The 25,115-nt window shown below is 35.5% G+C and overlaps 1 protein-coding gene across 2 annotated transcripts in view; it reads left to right on the top strand.

Annotated features, from left to right (window-relative positions):
- Positions 1 to 25,115, top strand: part of VPS13B (vacuolar protein sorting 13 homolog B) — a 427,213-nt gene that overhangs the window by 167,588 nt on the left and 234,510 nt on the right. For both annotated transcript variants that reach the window (XM_027717679.2, XM_027717677.2), the window contains exon 20: positions 16,520 to 16,629. In XM_027717679.2, the coding sequence (XP_027573480.2) occupies positions 16,520 to 16,629 (110 nt within the window). The remainder of the gene's footprint in view (positions 1 to 16,519; positions 16,630 to 25,115) is intronic.

The raw sequence follows: 25,115 nt of genomic DNA, 5'->3' as shown, positions 1-25,115 counted from the left end.
GGGAGGATGGGCTAGTTCTGCTGGAAAGTGCTGGAAGCTGTGTGTATTTGTTCTTCAAGTGGCATCCATGGGGGATTCTCATCCCTTTCCTGAATGTGACAATCTCTTGTGACAAGAGTCTTTGCTAAGGCTTCTGGAGTCAGTCTGCATATCCTGTGAGAATGGAAATTTATATATAATTTTGGAGGAGTTATCTCTTCAGTTGTAAAAACAAACTAACAAAGACTCCGAAAAAGGTCTACATCTCAACATTTCTAGGTATTACAGCAATACTGATATCTCTTACTTTAAAAATCTGTCTGTAGAATATATTAGAGAAGTTAAAGTTAGATGGTTCCTCTTCTGTAGGATAATACAAGACTGAATTAATTTCTGAATTTTTATCAGTGCGTTGTTTTTTATTTGTAAATAGTGTATGGATTATCTCCATAGCATTATTATAACAATCACAATGTTTCATAGTATAAAATATGCTGCACATGAAATATCTGTTGTTCAAAACTTCAGCTTTAAAGTACTGTCTTTTTTTCAGTGCCTGTAACAGTTTCACTGGCCAGTACAGCTGGAGAGTATAATAAGAGATGGAAATAGCTACAAAAAATCAGATTAGATCCACAGATGATCTATTCATTAATTTGCTTTATTCCGCTTAAGTGAAAAAGTCATATCTAATGAAGAAGTGTACAGTAGGTTCTTTGATGTTAAAAGTGCTCATCTTTCATGTTTGAGAACCCTTTTTTTACCTTGAATTTTAAGCACAATTAGTATTCGTTACACTGTGGTCTGACAAAAAATAGATGTTTAAGACAGATTGATTTTAACTGGTGTATAACCTTTCTATCATACTTCTGATGCAGGAAACTTAAAACTTTCATACATTATTATGTTTTATATTGAAAAATATTTGACTTGATTGTAGCCTATGAACTTACTCCTATGACAGATATGGAAAAGTCACAGTTTCAGTGAGGTTAATCTTGCCATCCACATTTAAATTTTCATCTTCAGCATCTTTTGAAATTGGATTTGCTTATTGCATTTCTCACTGCTGAGTTTCATTTACATTTATATACTGGTTTTGTGTTTTCTTTCTTCCTGTGCTACTGTAATTGAATTAGAAGTATTATATTTCTTTTTTATCATTATGAGAATTGTTTAAAATAAGGAACATATTTTTCCTAGTGTCTGGGAGTTTTAATAAAATTCAGGTATAGCCTGTTTTAATCATAAGTATCCATTGAAATCTGTTATCCTACTCTTGCATAGATGAATGTATTGAGAAATGAGAACAACTAGAAAATTATATATTCAAAAATACAAATTTGTTAGGCTGTTAAATAATCTTTCTTGTAAATTTGTAAACACACTGCAAATTGTTAAAACAGAAAATCATAATTCAGCTTGTGATGAAGATTTGATTCTGTGCAGGTAGATGTTCTGAGTTGTGTGGTTGTGTGAAAAGGATTAATGTAGAATTCGGCATATAATCATCTGCATTAGAGTATGTGAGGGTACCAGGAGCAGGTGCATTTAATGAAATAACTGAGGGTGCTGTCAGGTCTAAGTTTTGACAGATGCAAACACTAATGTAAACACGCTCTCATAACCAGCAAACTGTACAAGCAGCATGATAAAGTGGTTACTCAAGTGTACCTTGCTGTTTTCATAGTAATCCAGGCAGGAACTTTCCATCTGAGGGTAAAAGAATTTAGAGCTGATTCTGTTAAATAATGTGCTTCCAATAGGTCTGTAACTGTAGCAGACTGCTGTTGTGAGCCTCCCTGGTTTTTGTTGGGTTTTGTTTGGTTTTAGTTTTGGTTTTTTGGGTTTTTTTAAGGCATACTGCAAACACAACCAGATTGATAGGAATGGAAGTTATTTTCCATATATTAAGGACGCTCCCAAGTCAGTTACTGTGTAAAAACAACATGGATATTCCTAGCTATGAAGGATGTGAAAAAATTCTCTGGATCATAAGAAAATATGAAGATTTTTTTATTTACATATATCTGTAAAATAAGAACATGAAATTAAAAAATGCCAAGCTTGTCATATTCACTATTCATCTACTTTTTCCTTGGACTGGAAAGAGCTAAGTAAACAGAGTTATTTTGAGCTGTCTTGTCCTGTTCTTCGGTTGGACACTGTTTAGCATCTAGCTTGTCACTCTGGAGATAGCTGAGCATAGATTTATTAGCAGAAAATTTATACCTTTGGACTTGGTATAAACTTACATAAAAGAAGAAAGCAGATATGCAGCAATAGTAAAAAAGCAGATAAAGTTTATTCCAAGTAAAATTATTCATGTGGTAAGGAGTAGGAAGGAACTGAAACACAGCAGGTATGGTACTGCTCCTTTTGTTAGCAGTGTGTATCAACTGGTGTTCTCTTAAACCCATGACTCCATGAAACTTTAAAATTACTTAGTTTATGAACTGAGAGTTTTCTTAGAATGAAAACTGCATACTTGAAATGCTTATACATCAGTCACTTTTTAAACAGCTTTTAAACGTTCTCACCAGTTCTCCCCCGCTCAAAATCCCAACCCAAATGCCAAGTATCCACTTAGTATCACAAAACATAATGCTGTAAACAGGCACAGGACTTTATAAACATCTGTATTTTATTCCAGAATTCTGGTTTGTATGTGCAGTGTTATAATCGTAATAAAGGACTATGAGGTTAATGAGCTGTGGAAGAAGCAGCTGGTCAGAATTATTTCCCTTATTAACAAGAAAAGATGAGGTAAAATCCTCTAGCTTTTTTTCCTCTTCCAGGTACAGAAATTCCATGGCATGCTCACTGTTATGTTCACCTCTTGGTTTTAGAACTGGCACCTCTCCAGCCCCAGCATAGAAGTACAGCTCTGACATATCTGGATTAGCAAACGATTTGTTTAGCTAGTGCTATGGTTACATGTAGGGACCACATAGGGCCCCAACATGTGGTGTCAGGCAGAAAATGTAAAATTACATGGCTATAAGTAAACATTCCTTTTAATGTTTGATTGCTTAGACCTCTCTTCAGTTATTTTCTTATTGTTTTTGCCTGATTGGATTTCTTTTTTATTATAGTTTTAATAGTCTGACTTGTTGACTAACAAATGCAGTAAAACCTGATCTAAATAGTCTGTAGCAGGTATGGTTTTTGCTGATCTGTAAAATATGACACAGGAGCACATACTGCTCTTTTGGAGCACATCCCCAAAAGATCTGCTCAGAAAATTAGTATTCTGAAGACAATATGATATATTGTTAGCCATCTGCAGTGATATTTGGTTTGTAAATAAACTCAGTGTTCTTATAGTGCTTGTGCAGATGTTTTGTACAGTTTACTTAACACTTTTTTTGCTAAAAATCTTAAATGAGGTTTGCAAAATCATAAAACTGCAGTGTTCAGTTTACTGCCAAAATAATACTAAAGGTTACATATTTCTGTTTATTTGTAACATCTCTCTCAGAAGACACTGTAAAAATGTGAAAGCTGGTGTCACTTAAAAATCAGTTTTTCAGGGCAACATATCTAAAAACTCCCACTGTGACCTAAATGTATGACAACAGCTTTCTACACTTCTACTTGTTAAGAGATGCAGTTTTAAAATTTTCCTTACCTGTGATTTTGCAGTGCCCATACTGGAGAATTTTATGTGCCTTCTAAAAGCAATAATAATAATAATTTTTTTTGGTAAATAATACCCAACTAGACAGTGTTGTTGATACTTTGAATAAGGAGAACCATTCACTCAAGCCCGAAAGTGAAAGTAAAATTCCTGCTCTCTGTCTAGCTAGGCAGTGATTTAAAACACTGACTGAACTAAACAACTTTTTGGATTTGTTAATCAGACCGTATGTAATAAACTAAATTTTACCTTGTTTCCAAATTTTTTAAAAGGCTTAGCAGTGATTGAAGAGGTTAAAATACGGATTTGAAAATAGGTGCATTTACGTAATACAACAAATGCTTTAATATATATTAAACATAGTTAATGTAATACAGATTTTCAGTAATTCGGAGATATTAGTTACCCTGTCTTAGATCAGCATGAGTGAGAAGATACTGGTCATAGGTCTTGACACCATTTAAGAATGTGTATTTCAGTCTAAAAGAAAGTGAGTTTATTATAATAGATGTTTCAGGTTTTTGGATGCATCATGTCTAGGTCTTCTCAATCTTCATAATCATTTGTCTTAACACCTGACCTTCATATGTTCCAAGTGTACAAACATGCTGGTATTGAGAAGAATAACTTAGTTTTACATCAACTAAATGATGCAGTGATGTTGAAACAAATGTTAAATAACCATCTCCCTGTTCACTGCTGGTAGAAATGAACTGCACAGACTTCATCTTTGTAGTTTTGTGCATTAATTTCTGATGTGAAAAGGTAGTTACTTGTTCTGCTTGCTGCACTGGAGGCTCACAGCGTTGTTTCAAGCAGAAGAAAAAAGCAACTTTTATAAAATAAACTAGTTTGGCAATCTGAAAATTTTTGAAGATGTTCTAAATATTTTCTTTCATTGATTTTTTTTTAATAATACCTTATGAAATTATGTCATACTGTGCCATGAAGATTTAACTACCACCTTTAACTTAATCCTCTGCCTTTTCTTTCCTCTGTGTGACCTGTAAAGATGTGTTTTTATTATTTGTCTGTTGATGATCATGGAAACATTCATTAGATTATTGAGAAAAGTTACTTAAATAATTCAAAATTTTTGTTAAATTTACCTGGGAACATTTATTTCTATGAATTGGAAGATTATTTCAGTTTCTAAAAATACATAAAGGCAGGATGATCAACAGTTGCCTCCAGTATTACTTGTGTTGGTGCTTTAATCTATATATATAACATTCATAGTGAACATCACCATTGTCAACAGAATCTGAATTACTGTACATTTCTAGTAGTATAAATACTGGTTTAGGAAATTACCAAATAAGGAGAGTATGTCTCATATCAGTTCTTCATTGTAGTCACTATATATGAAAATATTCTGGAAGGGGATAAAATTGATGCCAGTAAAGACACAATTTTATATTTATGTAGAGATTACTGAATCTGTGATTAATAGACTAATTATTTCTTTTTAGATTTATTTCTTTTTAGATTTTGTTTATTCACAAGAGGATTATACAATGAAAAGTTTATTTATTCTGCTGAGTTTACTAGCTGTTAGAGAAGATATAAACAAAACTACAAGCAAGGTATCCAGATTGCACTGTGTGCATTCAATATGCTCATAGGTAAATTCAATCAGAATTTTAGGCAATTTCACAATATGCAACAACAGGACATTTTTTCTTGGTATTTATTCTGTGTGGGAAATTTTCAGTTAGTAGTGCAGCATGTATCCTGAAAAGGACCTCCAATATGAAATGCAGTTAACTTGAAATCTTCTTTCTGGAATCTCTTGAAACTGCAACACATTCCCAAGACTTTCCGAAACTGATTCTAGGTATGAATAGAATTATTTCCACATTTGAGATGTCAGGTAGCCTGTGCCTGTTGGTGTCTTGGTACAACCATTTCAGTGTATGTGGAGATGCATATCTCTTCTCTCTCCTTTCTTACCCATGGATTTCCTAAGTTGAGGAAGGCTTTTTGGTTTTACCTGACAGGTGTAAGTCTATCAATCTCAGAATGAAATTACCTGTAATGGATTTGTTGAATTTCATTTAAATTTGGAGTTAATATGATGTCATTAAGCTTACCTCTAAAATGTAAACGGCCTTATTTATGTAAATTGAGTATGCATTCAATGAAATGGCTTTTTGATATGTGTGTACTGTCATTCAGAAATACAAACCCTTTTTGAAATTATTGCCTATGCAGATATCAGCTGCAAAGAGGACCAGGATTAACTGTCCTTTAGAAAATGTGTCCATTTTATGTTTGTAGTATCTAAAGCTTTTATTTCTTTCTCACTGAGTAACCAAGCACTGCAGACTTCACATTTTTCAAAGTTGTTTACTTTAAAGAAAACATTTGCTTTCAGCTTGAGACCTGTGTGTCAAGTTTCTGTTGAATTGTACGTATTAAAAGAAGAAAAAGAAGTTTATAGTTGAACTGCCTGTGTAACTTTACCTATCTTGCAGTGTCATAACTTTGACAGTATAAAATACCGTGGCTATTTTTATTCAGGCTCATTGTTTGGAAACTCATTTATATGCTATTTATTGCAGTCCTGAGTCACTGCTGTAGAGCATGAAGTCTTCTTAAGCAATAGAAAGGAATAAATCAATTAATTAGGACTTTCTATATAGAAGATGCATAGCATTTTGTTCTTACATTTCTGCTACAGAAAAGCATAAGCTTGTGTGGAATTTTTACTGTAAATCTTGCTTGCCCTTCTAAATTATTTTTGTATTTCTCAGCCTCTGTGTCTGTGTTCTTTTAATTGAGTACTTCAGAATTTATGTGAAATAATGTGTGTTTTCTGTTGCCTCTGAGAAGCTGTAATGATTAGGGAAAAAAAAAGAAACAGAAACCACAGCTGTATATTATTCAAATTACTTTTAAGAGAAGGCACATGAGGCATCTATTGCTGAAAAGATTTCAATTTTATAACTTAAAGTGCAAGACTAGTTGGTATCCATAGTCACAACACTACAAATGTTCATCTGCTGAAGAAGGAATGAAAATAGCTCCCTTGGTGCTCTGTTGCCATAGGGGAAGAATCCTGTTGCAATTCCCAAAAGCATACTGCAGAAAGAAAATTGCAAAATACCGCTTTGGCAGATGATAGTGAGGTGTTTATAAATACAGAAGCTGAACTGTATTAAGAAACTTCTTGGCAGTTTTCAGAGTATTTTCTGGTTTTAGTTTAAAATCCATGTTATGGAAGTATATAACTGGAGATTGTATTGAAAATCACTTAGAAGTGATGTGTTGAGGCATTACTCATTTTAACTAGCTCATTAGTTCACAATCTTCTTGTTGTGTCACAGCTGAAGAAAAGGTGTGGTAACACTCTAGCAATCTGATCATAGGGAGAGGGAGGATGCAATCCTGTTATCAGTGTGCTTATGTATATTGTGATGCAGAGTTAACTGCCTATAGGTCATAGAAATCATAATTTGTAAACTCAGCAAAGCTTCTTTCTGCTGTTTTTCATAGTCTAAAACTTAAGAGAGATTATTAGGCATTCTGACAGCTTAGTTAAGGGTAATACATTTGCATCATGACTGATACTTTTCTCTGCATTAAAAAAGATGATGGCATGTGGTCCTTTCTTCCCTGCTGGAGCATGGGCAATATTGAGTGTTTCAGCAAAGACCTATTTCCTACAATTTCAGAGCCCTGGAGCAGACTGCCTATAATATCTGATATAGATATATAGTGTGTGTGTTTATATTATTTATAATATTATTATAATGAACCATTATATATATAATGGTTCTATATGATTAATTGTTCCAAACCTAGCCAATTTAAGATACCTTTTAGATTTCTGCTCTGTCGAAGCATTATTTTCCTCACTCACTTGCAAGAGGTCTTGGTCCATTGATAAGTGTTTTCTCAGTGGCTTGCCTCTCCATAGCCTTTTGCCCTTCGGCTGAAGCTCTCTGTGCAGAATTTTATGTGGAATTTGGAGGGTTTTTTTAATCAAAATGTTTTTTCCTGGATTGTCTACAATGATTAGAACTTGTTTGTTGTGTATCTGGGATCTTCATCAATTTATGTCTGTGTAAACAGCATATAAAGTGCAGATAGTGGTGGTAGCCACCAGTGTGCTTGTAACAAACGTGGGTGGAGCCCTCCCCAAATCTTCGTTTGCGAAGCCCAGCCATGAGTGAGTGAGTGGTAGTATGTACACAAATGTATACATAACTTACCTAGAACAACACAATTATAAAAATCAACAAATAATAATGCATTTGGAAAAGAGGTTCTGACGTTGCAGCTTGTCTGAGGCTCTGAGTTCCACATCCAGGTGGTTTGGACCTGAAGTTTTTCAAAACCCATTTGCTTTGGAGTTGACTGTAGTAAATATGCAATCATTTAAAAATGAAGAAAAGAAAATTGTTTAACCAGTAAGTGAAATTCAAGATACGCATGTGTATACATTTTTATTTCTGTACTCTCTGCTCTGGGATTTGGAGAATGTATAATGCATTTGGCATGGAGCATAGAGTGAATCAGGGAGCATAAATGCTGAGTGAATGGTATTGTGAAACAGAAGATTTCAGGTTTGAATGCTTAAAACTGACCCTTTTGACTGACCAGAGCTAAATGCAGTGTTCTCAATATCTTGAACACAATGGATTTATGCAATGGCGTGAATGATATTTTCTGTTTTATTGCCTGTTCCTTCCTTCCTACTGAACATTGGTCTAACGCTTTTCTAGAATAAACAGAAATGTTGTTCTCTTAGTCAAAGCAGTCTGCTCAGTTATCATTTTACATGTAAAGTTAAGATATGAGGCAGCAACATCAGTAGGAAAAGTGTGTTTATCTGTATTGAATCGGGTGGGATACTTTGGGCGTTCTTCAGTCAGCCCAGTTTTTGGTTTCTCTGGATAACTCAGCAGAGATGGTCACCACATGAATCTCCTGGAATGTCTTGGGTAGTACAGGTCCCTGCAGGGATCTGCCTTCTTCCATAGTGAAAATTATCATGGTGGGTAATTTTCTATCACTTTTTCTTTTCTCCCAAATAATTTACCGCATCTCAAACTATGTATCTATTTTATTTCCTCTTGTATCCCTTGTAGATAGCCTAGTTTCTTTAAAAGCCTTTGATTAATCACCTTGTGGAATTTGTGTAGGGGATTATAATAGACTATGTAATTAAATGTACCTTGTCCTTATGTGTGTTGATTCCTCAGGGGAACACCAGGTTTGAGCCACAGTATTTATTTTATCACAAAATTTGTTCACAGTTTCGCAGAATAGAATGTGATCCAAAAGTAGTAGTAGACTCCTGAGTTCAAATGGAAGAAGGAATTTGCTGCTCTATTCCTCTCATTTCTAATTTCAGTCCATTAAATAAAGGAATTAGAAAAATTCTTGTTGAATAAAAAATATCCATATAAATGTTTTATTTCTAGTCTGCTTGAGAAGATGTCTGTTTTCAGTAGCTCATCAGAAATCCATTCAATGAAGTTACTACATTTTACAAGTGAGACTAGAAGTCTTTGTAACCTGAAAAAATAACCACCACAGCCTTTAAAATGGGACCAAGGAGGTCTCAGCTAGGTGAACAAAAAATTAGGAAAATTGCCTTGTAGTTTATTCAGAGCCCCAAAGATGGTCTTCAGTGGAATATTCAGTCTCCCCTTGATCCATAGGAGTAACTCTGAGTTGTACAGGTTCCACATGGAAAGTGGAAATAAACAGCCTTAACATTGCAACATGTATCTGAGTTCTTTTGTCGGAGAGCTAAACAAGCTAAAATTCTCAAGCCTTTGTGAGCATTTTGAAAACCTGGTCAGCTATGATCAAGTTACTGTAATTTATGGCATTAGTGAGAGGTCTAAGTAGTCTTTGTCAAGCATGTACTGATGGTGGTATCAGATGCAGAGGCAGAACTGTTGGTAGCTTGTTAACTCTCTTATATGTGAAAGTATCACGATGCTTGCAGAGCACATCTTAGCCATGGAGTTTCATAATAAACACAGTCTAAGGACTGAGAGTCAGACTGATGATCAGATTTATAACGCTGACTGTTAGATAGCTTTCTAGTGGGACTTAGCAGGGGAGAAAAAGACAAAAGGACCAGACTTTAGTAGATAACTTTGTAAACTGATGTGGCGAGATATAAGTGTTTCTGGGTTTCTGAATACCCGCTTTCATAGCACTGTCTCCAGTAACAACCTCTGCTTGGAGTCAGTTTGGGCCACCCTGCAGTGTCTGAGTGGAAACATAGCTCTCTGGGCAACTCAAATATTTTATTTCTCCTTATATTTTTATGAATTAAACCAAGTGTTCTAAATATGTCTTGTTTTCTAAAGCATTCAGAATAATTTTCTTTACTCACTGACAATATGTTTTTGAAGTCCTTATACTGTATCTTTACTTTCTATCTGTATAACCCTTTCTGTCAGTTGAATTTAGAATTCCTCATTCTTCTTATATTTACAGAATAGTAATTGTGATGGTTAAATCTGTACACAGGACCTAAAAGTTAACATAAGGAAATGATACTTGAGTGAGACATTCTTGCAATAAAACCCTAGAATTAAAGAAGAGGTGCTATGCAGCTCAGCATAGGAATATTACCATGGCATTTTCATAGAAATGATTCTATAATCGTGGAAATAAAACTGACATCTCTGTATACTATAGCTGCCTACATATTTTCTTTTTTTCTTGATAACAGAATCACAGAATTGTTAGGGTTGGAAGGGACCTCTGAAGATCATGTAGTCCAACCTCCCTGCCAAGGCATTCTATTGCCTATTAAACTGTTTCCTTGAACCCACATCGCCATATTCTCTAAAGGAAATTAAAGTTTTGATCAAATGATTTTGGAAAATAAAGCAGTCTTTCAAGATAACTTTTTTTTTCCAAAAACATGCAGCACACAAGTTATTCTAGCATTTTTGTGAAAACTTGCATCTCAACATGTCACAATGTTTTTCCTCAGTAGGAAAGACAAAATGCTAAATGGAATCAACTCTATTCTTAATATCAAAGAGCAGAGATGATATGAAATAACTGAGGGTTGTTGTCCACGCCTTGATTTGACATGCCTTGTTTCAGATTGGTCAGAGCATGGTGCTAATTGGACTCGATGATCCTCGTGTGTCTCTTCCAACTCAGAATACTCTGTAACCCCTTCTGCTGAGATTGATTTGCAGAAGTGGCTTCACGTACCTGAAAAATGAAACCTTACATACAGTCTTTTGTGTTAACTGGTGTATTCAGCAGTTTTGTGTTTTGCCTCATCTTGGACTATAATTCTGTGTTATAATTTCATAATTCAGCATTTGTGAATATTTGGGTATGTATGTTAATAGAGATAGGATATTTTTTTTCTTTAATCCTAACAATGGCTTATCAGAAGGTTCAGTTGAAATTAGGCCCATGTGATTTAGAGTTATGGTTAACACAAGACTCACTTGTACATTTTTTTTTTTTTTACTGATTACAGCAGGCACGTAGCTGTGGCACATAATTTTAACATCTGAATTCTATCCGTGGGTCCTGCTGTCCTGCTGTGTAATTTAATAACTGCAGTTCCCTGCCTCACTTTCTCTATTTTTGAAATAAACATAATGATGTTGACCTCGGGTTTTTTCTATGGTTTTTTGCTATAAACCTCAGTAGGGGAGTTACAAGGTGATGATAGCAGAAGTATGTTCTTACTGAACATTTCTTAAGATTAAAAGTTTTTTTTTAATTTAAAAAGAATAGACTTAAAATATTGTGGGGTATGTATTCTTGAGCAAAGAATAACAACTGTGTTTGATTTAACAGACCAAAGCACCTTAATTAATGGGAAAATGTTACCCCACTACCTCTGATAAATGAAGCATTCTAATATAGGTCTAAGTAACTAAACTAATTGATCTCAGAGTTATTTTAAGCACTTGGGGAATGTAAAACTCTATGAAAGTACAGTAGACTTGGACTTTTTTATCTGAGATAAAATTGGGATAATGTTTACATCTGTAGTCATTCAAGTCAACCTTGAATAGAGAGACATGCCGACATATTTCTGTAGACAAAATTTATTAATTTATGTTATTTTAATGTAAAAATAATTTTTCACAATCACATAAACTTTGATGTGGCTTGAAATACCTGTTTCCCTTGTCTGACTTGGCAATTTAGGATGAAATGCAGGGCTGTGTCTCTTAGATACGCTGATTATTTTGCAAGACAATCATATTGGCTTGTCCTTGATAGTCCAAGTAGACCAAAGTTGTATGTTTAATTTTTATGCTGTGTAACTGCAATCTCTAACTCTTTAGCTCTGATTCTTCACTTTGGGATGTTACTGAAAATGGCTGTGGTGCCACAGGATAGCTAATTGCTAAAGCCTGTTTGGAATGTGGGTAAGTGAGCCATATTGGCAGTAAGCAGAGTAGTTAAGAGCAGTCTTTTTCCCTTAGTTGACGCCCAGACTAAAATTAAACAGACTTAGATATTTCCAAATTTAGGGATTTACAATGCATCTGTTCTGAGTCAGCTAGCAGAAAGAATTAATTACCTATACGCTTTTATAAACTAGAACTGTTCATTTGGGTGTAATATACCCATCTGCATTTTCATAGTATACCTTAATGAAAATGCCCTTCAAAACAGCAAGAAAATAAAAAAAATATTTCTTATCTCTGTTATCCTTTAAAATAATTGGATATTTACTCTACACCAACCTGTATCAGCATCCTGCATATCATTAATGTAGCCTGAGACATCTAGGAGTCACGAGTGCTCAATGCTAAAATAATTCATGGTGCAGTTTATATGGTAAGATGGTGTAATATTTTCTTAAGTTAGTTACTAGTAATTTACAGAGCTTCTCAGAATTGGGTTTTATTGTTGATCATTCTCTTTGTTCATGTTTATGATCCCTCCCCAATAGAAAATGTACATTAACTATAACTCAAACTTAAGTTTACTATAGAGGTTTTTCAGTTCATTTTATAGGGGAATATTTGAAATGTGTTACTGAAAGGTTTTACTGGAAATAGTAATAATGGTGTGTTTGGATACTGCATACATACAGAACAGAATTTGGAAAGAATTCTACCAGGGTGATCCTTTATTGTTGCAGAGATTAAATACATTTTCAGGTGCATAAATCCCAACACTGCTTCTCAGTGTCTAGTTCATCATGGTTTGTTACCGTTGTGCTAAATGTTGAGTTTCAATAAACAAATTTATGATTGAACTATTATTGTCTGTTCTTCCTAGTAAATTTTCTCCAAAGTGTTGGGAGTGACTCAGTAACGCAGTTTACTCTTTCACGAGGTTTGTGCATCTCCAGAAAGACAGTGATTTTTCCCAAGTGTTGCCACCTCCCTTCTCCTTCCCTAAGTGCTCATTCGCTTCTGCCTTCCTTTTTCACTGTCCTGCTGCCTTCATCCTTCTCTCCTGTCTCTGTGATATTTGAAGCCCTTTCCTGTTCTTTCATGGTGACTGAGCATTCCTCAGCTCCACAGCTCTACTGCTGGACTCTGCCCCATTTCACCTACCCTGCCTTTACCTCTGGCCTCTTTTTCTCTGCAACTGTGTCCCCTGGGTGTCCTCTTCCAGCTCACCAGAAGTGTATTACGTTCCCTTTTTTTCCCACTTGTTACATGCTTGAGTTTTCCTTATGAAGGAGTGGGTACAGAGAGAGCCCCAGGCTAATGACCCCTCACCTCCCTGCTTCTCCAGCAGCCTATGCTCAGCACTCCAGGTGGGAGGAGGTGGTGTGGCAGAGCCAACCCAAGCGCAGGAGGCCCCAGGTTATTCTCTGTGGGCCCCCATCCCCCATCCCTTGGGAAGACAAGTGCTGTTGTTGCAGCTGTCATCATCCAAGGAGGCTTGTCAAGAAGCTCATCCACAGGATGAGAGTGCCAAGCATCGCTGTGCTCTGCTGCCTTCTCTTCGTCGTCCTCCGCCGCCCACCTGCAGCTTCTCCTTCTTTCGTTCCTTCAGGACAGAGTGGAAAGTTTTAGAGAAAAGAAATTCTTTGCCCAAGCTAAGCCTGGCAAATGACACCATGACAGGAAATTCTCAAACATTAAAGATTACGTGATGTTGGGTCGATACTTATTTTTCAAGTCATTTACTAGATATATATAATAGATAAATCTGGCCAGAACTGGGATCTGGAAAGGAAACCCAAGTGTGCTATGGGACTAAGGTCTGCTTTTTTCTGAAATGTAAATTTAATTAAACGGAGAAAAAGGGAGGGGAAGAAAAGAAAGTTTACCACAATCCTAATGAAATCCAGGAAACTTTAGCATTGCTTTTTGACAGAGACAAAATAGCAATTATTTTTTTTCTTAGACGTGTAAGGAACCTGCTGCCAACTTAAAGCTTGATCCTCACATCAGTGAGAACTTCCTTAAAAACTGGGAAGGATTCTTATTTCTTGGCATGAAATCAGGAGGCAAGTCTGAGAAACTTCTTTTACTGGATACTTTTTTTGAAGAAAGCTGTTACACAGAAAACAACTTTACATAGGTGATTAAACTGCTCTTTGAATATGGTGATGGAGTAGCAAATACAACAGTAAATTTCAGTAATTCAGTGTGGCAGAAGTAGCTTAGTAGGAAGCCAAAGTTACCTGACAGTCAAATTGAGAAATAAATAATGTAATTGCTTATCTGACTACTTCTACTGGGCTTTTTTTGTTTAGTTGGTTTTATTTTTTTTTACATCCCAGACACCAGCTATTGAAAGACATCCGGAAAAATAAAATATTTTACTATCTCTGCTGTGTTACGGTGAAATTTTATGGGATTTTACCAGTGTGACGTCATTGAGGGGAAAAGGTAGTTTCAGTTCAAAGCATGACTTAATTTTACTGAACTACTAAGTTGTAGCTAATTTTTTTCAGTAATCAAGAAACTATGTTACGTTACCATAGCATGATGTGCTACAGTAACACCATTTTTTCTTTTCAGGAGTCTGTTAGAAGTGTGGGATTTTCTGTTGACTTTGCCTGTAGGCTGACTATTGCTCGCTCTTTGGGAAGTCTGACTCCTACTTATCAAATCACCTATACATTAAACCTTTCATTAAGTATTGCTGACAACAGGCAGTATCTCTTAAAGATGCAGGATTCTCTTTGGCATCCAAGTATCCTATAAAAGCTAATGATTGAAGCATATACTTTATCAATCCTCTCTTTATCTTTTTCTTCCTTTTTCTAGTTTCCTCCGTGTCCTGCCACATGACATATTCACTGCTCTTCTTACTTGCATGTTACCCCTTTATGCTTGACATTGGCTTTGCCTTAACTGCAGATTTGTTTCTTAGGTTTTTTACTGACATTTAAAACCATCAGCTCACATAGAGTAGTCTGTGCATAGAAGTTCCTCACAGTGTGTGTTCCAGCTCCAAGCCTGTGCTAGGCAGATGATTTATCTTTGTGTATTTCTTGACTGCCATTTTCCCATTGTGCTCATTAGGCTTTGCTTGTGTCACCCCAGGTTGGTGCGTCTTTGCTATTTGAAATTCAACTGAGTTTAAAATTTTGTTATATACAATAAACTCATAACTTATATTTTTTTAATTAATTTCCCATTTACAGTTTTGCTGATGTGTGTTTTGAAGCGCATTTTTTTACTGGTTTTTGGAAAGTGCATTGAATTGTGTGTCAAGCTTTCTGAATTTATTAGAATTTATTATTAAGTTCAGATTGCTCCATAATTACATTGTATACTACGGAGTAAATATAGTATATATTGCTTTGGGAACTATGATTCTAAGTATTATAGAACTACTGTAATTTTCTAGAACTTGGTGCTGGGATCTTCTAGTAACCAGGATTTCTGTTTAAATTTATTTTGTTATTTATTTAATTATTTAATTAATGAATTTGTTTTAACATTGCAAAGCTTATGTGGAAAGATAACTGCCTACTTCTACTTGCCACACTTTTTGTATTATATTAATATACCTCACCAATGCATCATCAGATTTTTAATGCAGGTTTAATGGAAATAGTGATATATAAATTGGGTTATAGTGTGCATGGCTCGGTGTATATGCTAACATTTCTGGGTACTGAGATAGTTATTCTCCTATTTTGAGCCTCAGCATTTTCCATGTAAGTTTTTCTTCACAACCACAAGAAAACTAGAAGTTTCCTTTTAAGCAATGAAGGTATAGTAACCCTGTCTTGTAATACTAAGAATTCAAAAGTGAGACTTAAAGAAAATAAGATATACTGTAAAACTTAGAGTAAAATCCTAAGAGCTCACAGTACTGAGATTGCCAATCTTATCAGAGTTAAAAAATTTGCCTTATTTTGCCTAGCTCATCTTCTGAAGAATATTCGTGCCCACGTTTACATGAAAAATGTTTGTCCTAAGCAGCTTTGGGCAGAACATTAACCTAAAGGAGGCCTGTCTTTGTTAAAAGAACCCACTGTCCTAGACCATGAGCATTTTTTTGTAGAGGTTGTGGGAAGTTATGCATTATATTCTTTTCTTTCTGTCAAGGGTCTTACTGACTCATTTTTTGCAGTGTTAATATTGGCTGAAAATTTGAGGAAAGGTGTTGTGTTTATTCAGTTACACAAACAACTTTGTGAAAACAAGCACTTCTCTTGGCAAAAAAATTTTAATAAGCAAAATCAAAATGCAATTTGCTACTTTTTTTGTGTGTCCATAACACCAGCGGTGCTGGTAAGTTTCTCACTTGGAAGAAGTTATTGAATTTTATACTTTAATTATTGAATTTTATACTTTAATTATTACTCTTGGTTTGAATTTAAAATGATCGTGTATGTAAATCCAAGACAAACAAAAGTCTGCATGAAAGATGATTTATGTGTAAGAAAACTGAATACATATAAGGAGATTCTTAAGCAGATAGTTGACATTTTTTTCTCTTTTTTATGGTGTGTAGGTGCAGTTCTCTTGTCCAGTGTACAAGGATTAGCAATTAATGTTGATCCAGTCCTGTATACTTGGCTTATCTACCAACCTCAGAAACGAGCTAGTAGACACATTCAGCAGGTATGTATTTTTGAAGGGAAAGGAGTGGGAGTGGGGAAGTGTTCACTTCCATATATGCCAGTAGTGCATTCTTTTTCCAAATATTTATTGTTTGTTACCATCTTCTATGTAGCTTGTTGCGCATACTGTCGATCTTATTTTGAATTATTTGAAATGTTAAGTTTGCGTATTAAAATTTTAATTTCATAAATTTTTCATTCTTGGTTTAAAGAACAAAGGTGGTTTTGTGGTCACTGTTTGGGATCATTATTTTGCAACTAATTTTAACTACTGAGACCTCATAAGCCTTCTGAGTCTGAATAACACATCGTATTTTAAAATTTGTGATGGTCTATCAAATAATTATATAACTGGTTATAAAGTCACCACTCTAATTAAACACCATTTAATAGGACATGAACCATACAGTTCATAACTTGGCAGAAGTGAGCTCTGTAGCAGATTCTGTATATCATATCAAACTACATGTTTGCGTACAAAGTGCTTGAAAAAGATAGAAGAAGCAAAGGGTGTGGGGCTGTGTGGCGCAATGTGTTCTTGATGTATTTTTGACGCTAATTTTCATACCCCATATTCCTGACTCGAGAAGAACACGGGTTTTGCCTGATACTAAACTTATTTATAACTGTTGTTTGACAGAATTTTCTAGAGCTTAAATTTGTCATAGTTGATAAAACTAGTGGTCTCTATCGCTTGATGTTCTCTCTCAGTTATAAGTGGTCAGTTATTAAATGACAATTGTAAGAATCTTTAGATCTTTGTCTCATAATTAGAGATTTTTTTCAGCGGGAACAGAACAATTAATGACTGCTGTGCTGGGGTGTTGGGGATACATGCAGCCCAGTGAGGTTCACCACTCTACTACTGAAACAGTTTGCAGTAAGAAGTTCTGCTGTCTGTTTGCGTACTGTATGGTGTAATGTGCAGCATGTTTTCTTTAAAAGGCTATATGGCAAAGCCAGTGCTGCTTATGTTTATATTAGCCAGAAATAGAATTAGCATCTCTCTTTGAACTGAACTTGGGGCTAACTACTTAGTGTGAAGTCTGCAAAATCCTATCAGTTATTAGAGTAAGTTGTACAAGGTCTTGCTGAATGAAGAGCCTATTCCAGTGCTCAGGCACCCTCACCGTAAAAACATATTTCCTTTTCATTCAGAGGGAAGCCTCTGCGTTTCTGTCTATGTCCATTTCCTCTATTCCTTTCATTGGGCACCACTGAGAAGAGCCTGGCTCCAACTTCTTTGCACCTTTCCTTGAGGTATTATTATACATTGAGAAGTTCCCCTGTGAACTTTCTTCTTTCAAGACTGAACAATCCCAACTCCCTCATATGTAAGATCCTCTAGTACCTTAATCATCTTTGTGGCCCTTTGCTGGACTCGCTCCAGTATGCCCATGTCTCTCGTGTACTGGAGTTCAGAATTAGACCCAGTACTGAGAAATGACCACTTCCTCTGGCAGTACTTTGTGTAATGCAACCCAGGATACCGTTCACCTTCTTTGCAGCAAGGGCACTTTGCTGCCTCTTGTTCAACCTGGTGTCCACTAGGACCTTTTCTGCAGAGCTGCTTTCCAGCTGGGCAGCCCCAGCATATATTGGCACATGGGATTTTTGACCCATGGGGTACATTGCTATTTACTGGAGTTTGTGGTCTGGAAACTATACTGATTACTCCCAGCCACTATCTTCTCATTCATATGCCTGGAAGTTGTTTCCAGGATTAGTTGTTCCTCACCTTCAGGTGAGACTGACTGGCATGTAGTTCTCTGGGCTTTCTTCTTGCCCATCTTGAAAGTGGAAGTGACATTTGCTCTCTTACAGTCCTAAGCCAGCTTTCGCAGTTGCTGTGATTGTTCAAAGAACATCAAAAGTGATCTTGTGATGACATCTGCCAGCTCTCTCTGCACTCATGGGTACGTCCCGTGGACTTACATATGTCTAGTCTGTCTAGTATTCCCTGATCTGATCCTCTTCCCCTTAGGGTGAGCCTTTCTTGCTCCAACCTTTTGCCAAAACTCTAGTAGCTCGGATTCAAGGTTGTTCTTGCCGGTAAAGACTGAGGTGAAGGTATTCAGTACCTCAGCCTTTTCCAATTGGAAAAGAAGTTCATAATTTTCCTGACTTAATATCAACGTGTATTCCTATAGATAATGAAATATTTTAGCTGGCTCTTTTTCAGCTCTTTTGTTCTCCTGCTCCTTTCCTTTTCTAAACTCAAGTGAGCACAAGAATTTAATAAAGATTGTGTAATACTTACATGATTTATACACATTTTTCTGAAGTGTTTTATGTTGATTTCATACCTAACAGCTCTGAATAATGTGCAAGGAGAAGAAAATACAGTTGTTTAGTGTCAGAAAAATTAGAAAAAAAACAACAAACCACAGATTGGTAATAGGGACAGGATGAGGTAAGGAAACGATATTTGATATCATGAGAATCTTTTCACCTCATCATCAGCTGATGGTCTTTCCAGATAATAAGTGTAGGAAGTATTACATGCTGCTTTGTTTAAGAAAAGACACTATTGGTACACCTTTCCTGTTTGGACCACTGTACTGTGTGTACAGTGTGCAGTAAGCAACACCAACCTCTGCAAACTGATGGATTAAAAATAACCCAAAAATCTGAATCCCCCAGAACACCCAAAACACACTATATATTAAACTGGCAGGAATTACTGTTTATTTTTAATAATAATGAGCTGAAATAACTTGAGTCTTGAGACAGATCAAGGAATAAACTTTATAAATCAAAGTACTGTAGCTTAAAAATATTTTCAAAATCCTCAGTTTTTGGCTTGTAAGCTAAAGACATCTTAGAGATGTTTTAATTCAACCCCTTCTGAGCATCATGCCTATCAAGATACACCAAATTCTTCGTTTGAAAGAAAAACCTCAACAACCAGAACTTGCTAAAATCACAGAATCATAGAATGGTTGGATTGGAAAGGACCTTAAAAATCATCTAATTCCAACACCCCTGTCATGGACAGGGACACCTTCCTCTAGACCAGGTTGCTCAAAGCCCCATCCAGTGGCTTAATGTATATGTTAAAAAAGAGTGAATTTGTCATGTCATCTTATTATTAAGCTGTCATCTGATAGTAATAATGGTCAATGGATTGATTTTCAACTTTCTAGTATTTAATATGGCAAGAGTGGATTAAAAAATATACTTTAGGATTTTACTCTCCTTTAGTTCAAAACCTGAAGAATAGGTGAAAACTATTCTAAAGGAGGTTATTCCATAGTATATATTTTCTTGTACTGACGTTTGTAGTGTTATAATTATGAAATAGAAACACTAGGAAAGGTTTAAAGATGTCAATATATATAAGAAATATTATGCTGAACACAGGATAAATTTTTTGAATGTGAATGTTTTGCTCTTAAGGCCTACATCTTAAGAACAAATACTTTAATAAGAAATCTGATAAAAATGTAATTATTATGCTTATATACTGTCCATGTGACTGCTCAAAGGAAAATTAGTATAAGCTAGAATCATTGCACTCCCATCCATACATCCTACGTTGAAATCATATATTTTACATTATCCATGTTAAATATCACATTTCTGATTCCCTGAATTTGTTAAACTTCTATGAAATATGTTTGCTACCACCCTTTATTCACTAACTGATAATAATCCATGAAGTTGCAGCAGCAAAATCAAAAGACATCCCTATCTGGCTTGGTGAACTGATGAACCTATGCTAGATTTTAAGCAGAGTGTAAACTGACACAGAAGTTTGAGTTGGTTTTGTTTTTAAACGTGTCAACCAAAATTGGTGTTAATTTTTTAAGAATACTTAGTTTATAAGGATTGTTTTTGTAAAATGAGCTTTAGGTGTAGCAGCAGCCAATGTGATGTTGTAGTATGTGCACCAGTTCTGTAACTCACTGTATCTGTAATGTCTGCTTAAACCCCTTGTGTTTCTTTGGTCTGAATGCCCTGCTGAAAAGGTATGCAGACCGAATACCTTGGGTATCTGAATGCCATAAGGCATTTTTTTAATGCCTTGTGAAAGATTAGTTAGAACAGAATTTGGGAAAGATATCACTATGGAGTGTGACTTCTTGTATGTATGTGGTTTACAGCCTAACATTACCTTCCAATTAAAAAGCAACACAAAGCCAAATTTAAGGCCTAGTTTCCAGTAATTTAATGTTTTATTTTGACTATTTTTTGAAGATTTTTTCTTCAGGTGTGTCCTGTGGCAGCAAGGCCTTGTTTCTAGTAACTTTTAGATATTTTTTGATATTTGAGTATTTTTGAAGACTTTTTCAGATGTGGCTTTTTATATTTGTTAACCAACGATGTTTTTCACGTATTTACTCCCTTGTAAAATCCCATACTTAGCTTTGCACAGATAAAAATTTGAAGAGTCTGTTTTCCTTGGTAAAGAAGCCTGAGCTATACTTTGATGTGAGACAGTCAGGTATGTGTGATGCTGTTTGCAGTGAATTTATAAATGAGCACGTTGTCTTTCTGAAATGCACATTACTGTAAAGCCTTCATGGCTTGTCAATACTTTTCTTTCACTAGTCATTTCTATGAGATAAAGTGAGTAATTTCAGGGAAAACTAAGCTATCAAAAATGTCTGTTTACACATAGATGTATAATATAAATGTGTATGGCTGCATACTTCTGTTATTTTTTTGGCTGTTCCATATGCATGCATGTGTTATTACCTAACCTAGTGAGTATTTCAGTAAAAGAGTAAATCTAAGCCCAACAGTTCAGGGTGAACATCCTTAGTTGTATACAAGAACAGAAAAATACAGAAACTAAGAAAAATATATTGCACCTCTTCCAGATTCATTGTGCTTTATAGCACTGGAATGTAACACACCTAAATTAATCCAGAATCCAAATTTCTCTCTTTCCATAAACGTCTCCGCCATGGAAGACTCTGCATCTGAATTCAAAACGAAGAATTTTTTCTCAGCTGTGTAGGTAGATTACAGAATTTGTCATTAACAGTTCAATTTAATTATTTTCCTTCTATTCTTCTTTTTCTCTGTTCATTTACTCTTTTCACTACCCTTATCTTGGGAATTTTACCTTGTTACAAAATCTTTTTCCTGCTTTATGGAAAGTTCAATGTGAGCTATGGGTATTATCTATCTTGATGGTGTACTTTGGGCACCTTTTCATTCAGAAGTCTGCACCAGAGGTCTCTCTGGAATTTTTGACTGAAGTGAAGTAATTTTATCATTATGGCTTGGTCAGTAGACTCTAGCAGAAAAAGTCCTTCAAATTGTTCTGTCTTAGGATGACTTTCGGTATATTGCATATCTTTGGTTCTTTAAGAGCCAAATGATTCTGATAATGAATGAATGACTCAATAAAAGAGTAAGTTTCAGTACCCAAACTTAAGATTTTTTCCCTGTTGCAGCAAAGTTGGCTGTTAAGGGCAGAGCTGTGTTGCCTAGTTTCTCTTTTACCTTGATGAATATCTGGAAAGGCTTTGATAAAACAAGCATGTATCTACAGTAGACATAATTATCTTCTTGGTGTGCAAAGACTTCTCAAATTATGATAAGTTTTGATTTCTGATATTACTTGCAGGTCAGGAGCACTGTGTTTATCCCTATTCAGAATCTGTCACCTCTTACCCCACGGAAGGCAATCATGTTTCTAAAGGATACAGGAATGAAGTTACTGCTTGCTTAGGAAACTAGAGCTACATGGGACTCAAACCTTATATGTTCTACTTTCAGAGGCCCCTTGAAACTGCTGATGGAATGCTTTCATCAGTTGGTGAAAATGAGGGGGTTCTTGGCTGACACCGGTTCATCGCATAAGTTTGGAAACATTACAGCTAATCAGAGATTGGTCTTTTATCCCAGCAGAGCACTTTTCCAACCATACCTGAAATTCCTACCTGAAGCAGTCACAGAATTTCATCTGAATTAGCAAGGTCACCTGCCAGGAAAGAAGGTGCTTTTGTGAACCCCAGGGGTTAGACATGCCTAGTCTTTTTATTTGGCAATTAATTTCAATTAATTAATTTTTATTGGGAACTAGACCTAAAGCCTAGTTTTGTTTGAACTCTCTGAAGCAGTTAAAGTATATTATTAATCTCAGAAATCAAACCAATGAAATGTAACTGCAGTTTTTTGATTTCGAGATACTAGAACCTGTAAGATGGGCAAGGTAGATTCTCCTTGCTGTTGCAGCTCGTTCTGGCACAGCTTGGACAGTCTTGTAACACAGGTAAATATTCTTCTCTGAGGGAGATAGTGATTGCATGACAGTGATCTTAGATGTTCAATAAACACCATATCTTGAGTGAAACTGCCATCTGTCCCCACTCCAAAGACTTCAGTAGTTTTTCTTTCTGCTTGCTGGTACAAGTTCCTGCACATGTACACATCCATCTGTGTGCATGCAGCATCCACCATATGGGATAGCTGGGTTTGGTACAATTCCAAATAGCAACCCACGTCTGGACTGATTCTTTGGAATTCTACATTTCACAAGCCAGTGCTTCATTTTTTTTCTTTTGATAGTAATAGTTAATTTCTTGGAATATTCTTTTGCCTTTGGTTTGTTATCAAGGAGGTGACTGCATAGGCATCCCTCAAATGAAAGTTACTCGTCTGCTCTGTTGGTCCAGTTTTCTGTAAAAACACATTTCTTGTGTTCCCAGATTGGCCTACAGTCTCTTCAGCCTCACAGTTGTGGGAAGTCATAATTCAGAAATAAAATATTTAATTACTAAAAATCCCAAGAAAAATAAAATATTAGTTCATGTAGGGCAAGTTTCCACTAGCCCTCTTTACAGGATATTTTAGGTTTGGTTAGTTGGCATATCTCCACATAAATCCAGGAAATACTTGGGTCTTAGTATTTCTGGCAGGTTGGTTTGTAGCTAGTATTGCTCTGAGCCTTTCTCTGATTTTAGGTCTTTATCATTTCCAAAGTCACCTTAACCAGACAGTATGAAGTAAAAAAAAAAATTAGTATCTGTTGATCCATTTGCATGCATAAATAGCATATATGTATGTGCGTGTTTTGTGTACACATACTTCACATGGTGCGTAATGTCTTAGATTGTTTGCGCCAATAAAAATTAAATTCAGAAAAGCTTTTCTGTAGTTTTTCAGCCTCTGCTTAAAAACTTAATTGTAATAATTGTACTTGAAAAGTAGTAAATTTTTTTATTCTGAATTATGTGAATTGTAATTAATTTCATATTCTGTATAGAATAGCCACAGAACATTATTCCATTGATAAAACTGTGATCAGTATTCTAGAACAGAATCTGATTTTGACTTTTTGTCAACAAAATAACATTATATAAATGTTGCTGTAATTCCAGAACTTTGTTACGTGCTCTTTATCTTCTTTATAACACTATCAATTAGTAACCATAAAGCTTAATCCCAAGTAGGTGTATTAAGATTTACTACATACTACTTTATAGCTAGCTTTTTGGATTCTTGTGATGAAATTCTTATGATAACGCTTGCCTGCAATATCTCCTTTCCCATCAGATTCAGCTTCTCCTACAGCTGTGGGGCTCTTGTCATCTGCTATTTCCCAAGCAACAATTTCCTCATCAATTTGTGGCTAAAACCCAAATCTTGATGATCCTTTTCCATCTAGTTCAACGCTGATCTTTCATCTTCTGCATTCTTTTAACCAGAAATCTTTTGCCAAAAACCTGACAAGATTGTACTGGGCGTCATCAGCAGCAACATCAGCCTTGATTTCAGTGAGCAAAGATAAAACAGCTGTTTCATTGTCCAGATCAGCACTCAAGCACTCAATATTTGGTCATAATTTTTTCCAGCTTTGTCTGGCTGTGATAGCCTTGATGTTTTTCACTCCATGACTAGTAGTGTAACTTATTATATTTTGCTGATTCGTTTCTTTAGTGGTTCAGAAATAGATTACTGCTTCTTCAGACAGTATTTCTGTCCTATTGTCTTTTGAACTGTCCTGTATAGTCTACATTCATTCTTCAAAAATTCTTGCTTCACTTTGGCAAGTCAGTGTTCTTGCAATGTTACATCCAGAATTGCCAAATGATGGGTCAACAGTTGCCATCATGGGAAAGCTGCAAATGGCTTTGCCTTGTGAAAAGTTATATCAGATAAATGGATAGATTTTGAAAATTAGTGAAAATAAGTGATGTAAAGTGTCTGATGAATGTTTAGAAAACTTCAGATCATCTCCCTGTATGCATGTGGGAAGTATTTCTGTGGGGCATAGCTTGTCTTCTCAAAGCTGGTGGGGATTTTTGATGTTGTTATAGCTAGAGGACACCAAAGTGGCGTGTTACTATGTTCCAGAACAACTTTTTTGTGCTTTTGGAGACAAAATTAATGACTGTACATTCAGAGGGAGGAGGAGGAGAGATGAGAGTTCTGTTTGTCATTGACATTAGTCTTTTTCTATTAACTTTGCATACCACTGTATATATAAGTTGATTGTTTTCACTGGAATAGGATTAAATTGTCTTTCTT

Source organism: Pipra filicauda, unplaced genomic scaffold, assembly GCF_003945595.2.
Source record: "Pipra filicauda isolate LSUMZ 115617 unplaced genomic scaffold, ASM394559v2 scaffold110_size2237424_pilon, whole genome shotgun sequence".
Taxonomy (NCBI): domain Eukaryota; kingdom Metazoa; phylum Chordata; class Aves; order Passeriformes; family Pipridae; genus Pipra; species Pipra filicauda.
This window is presented reverse-complemented; position numbering and strand designations above follow the sequence as displayed.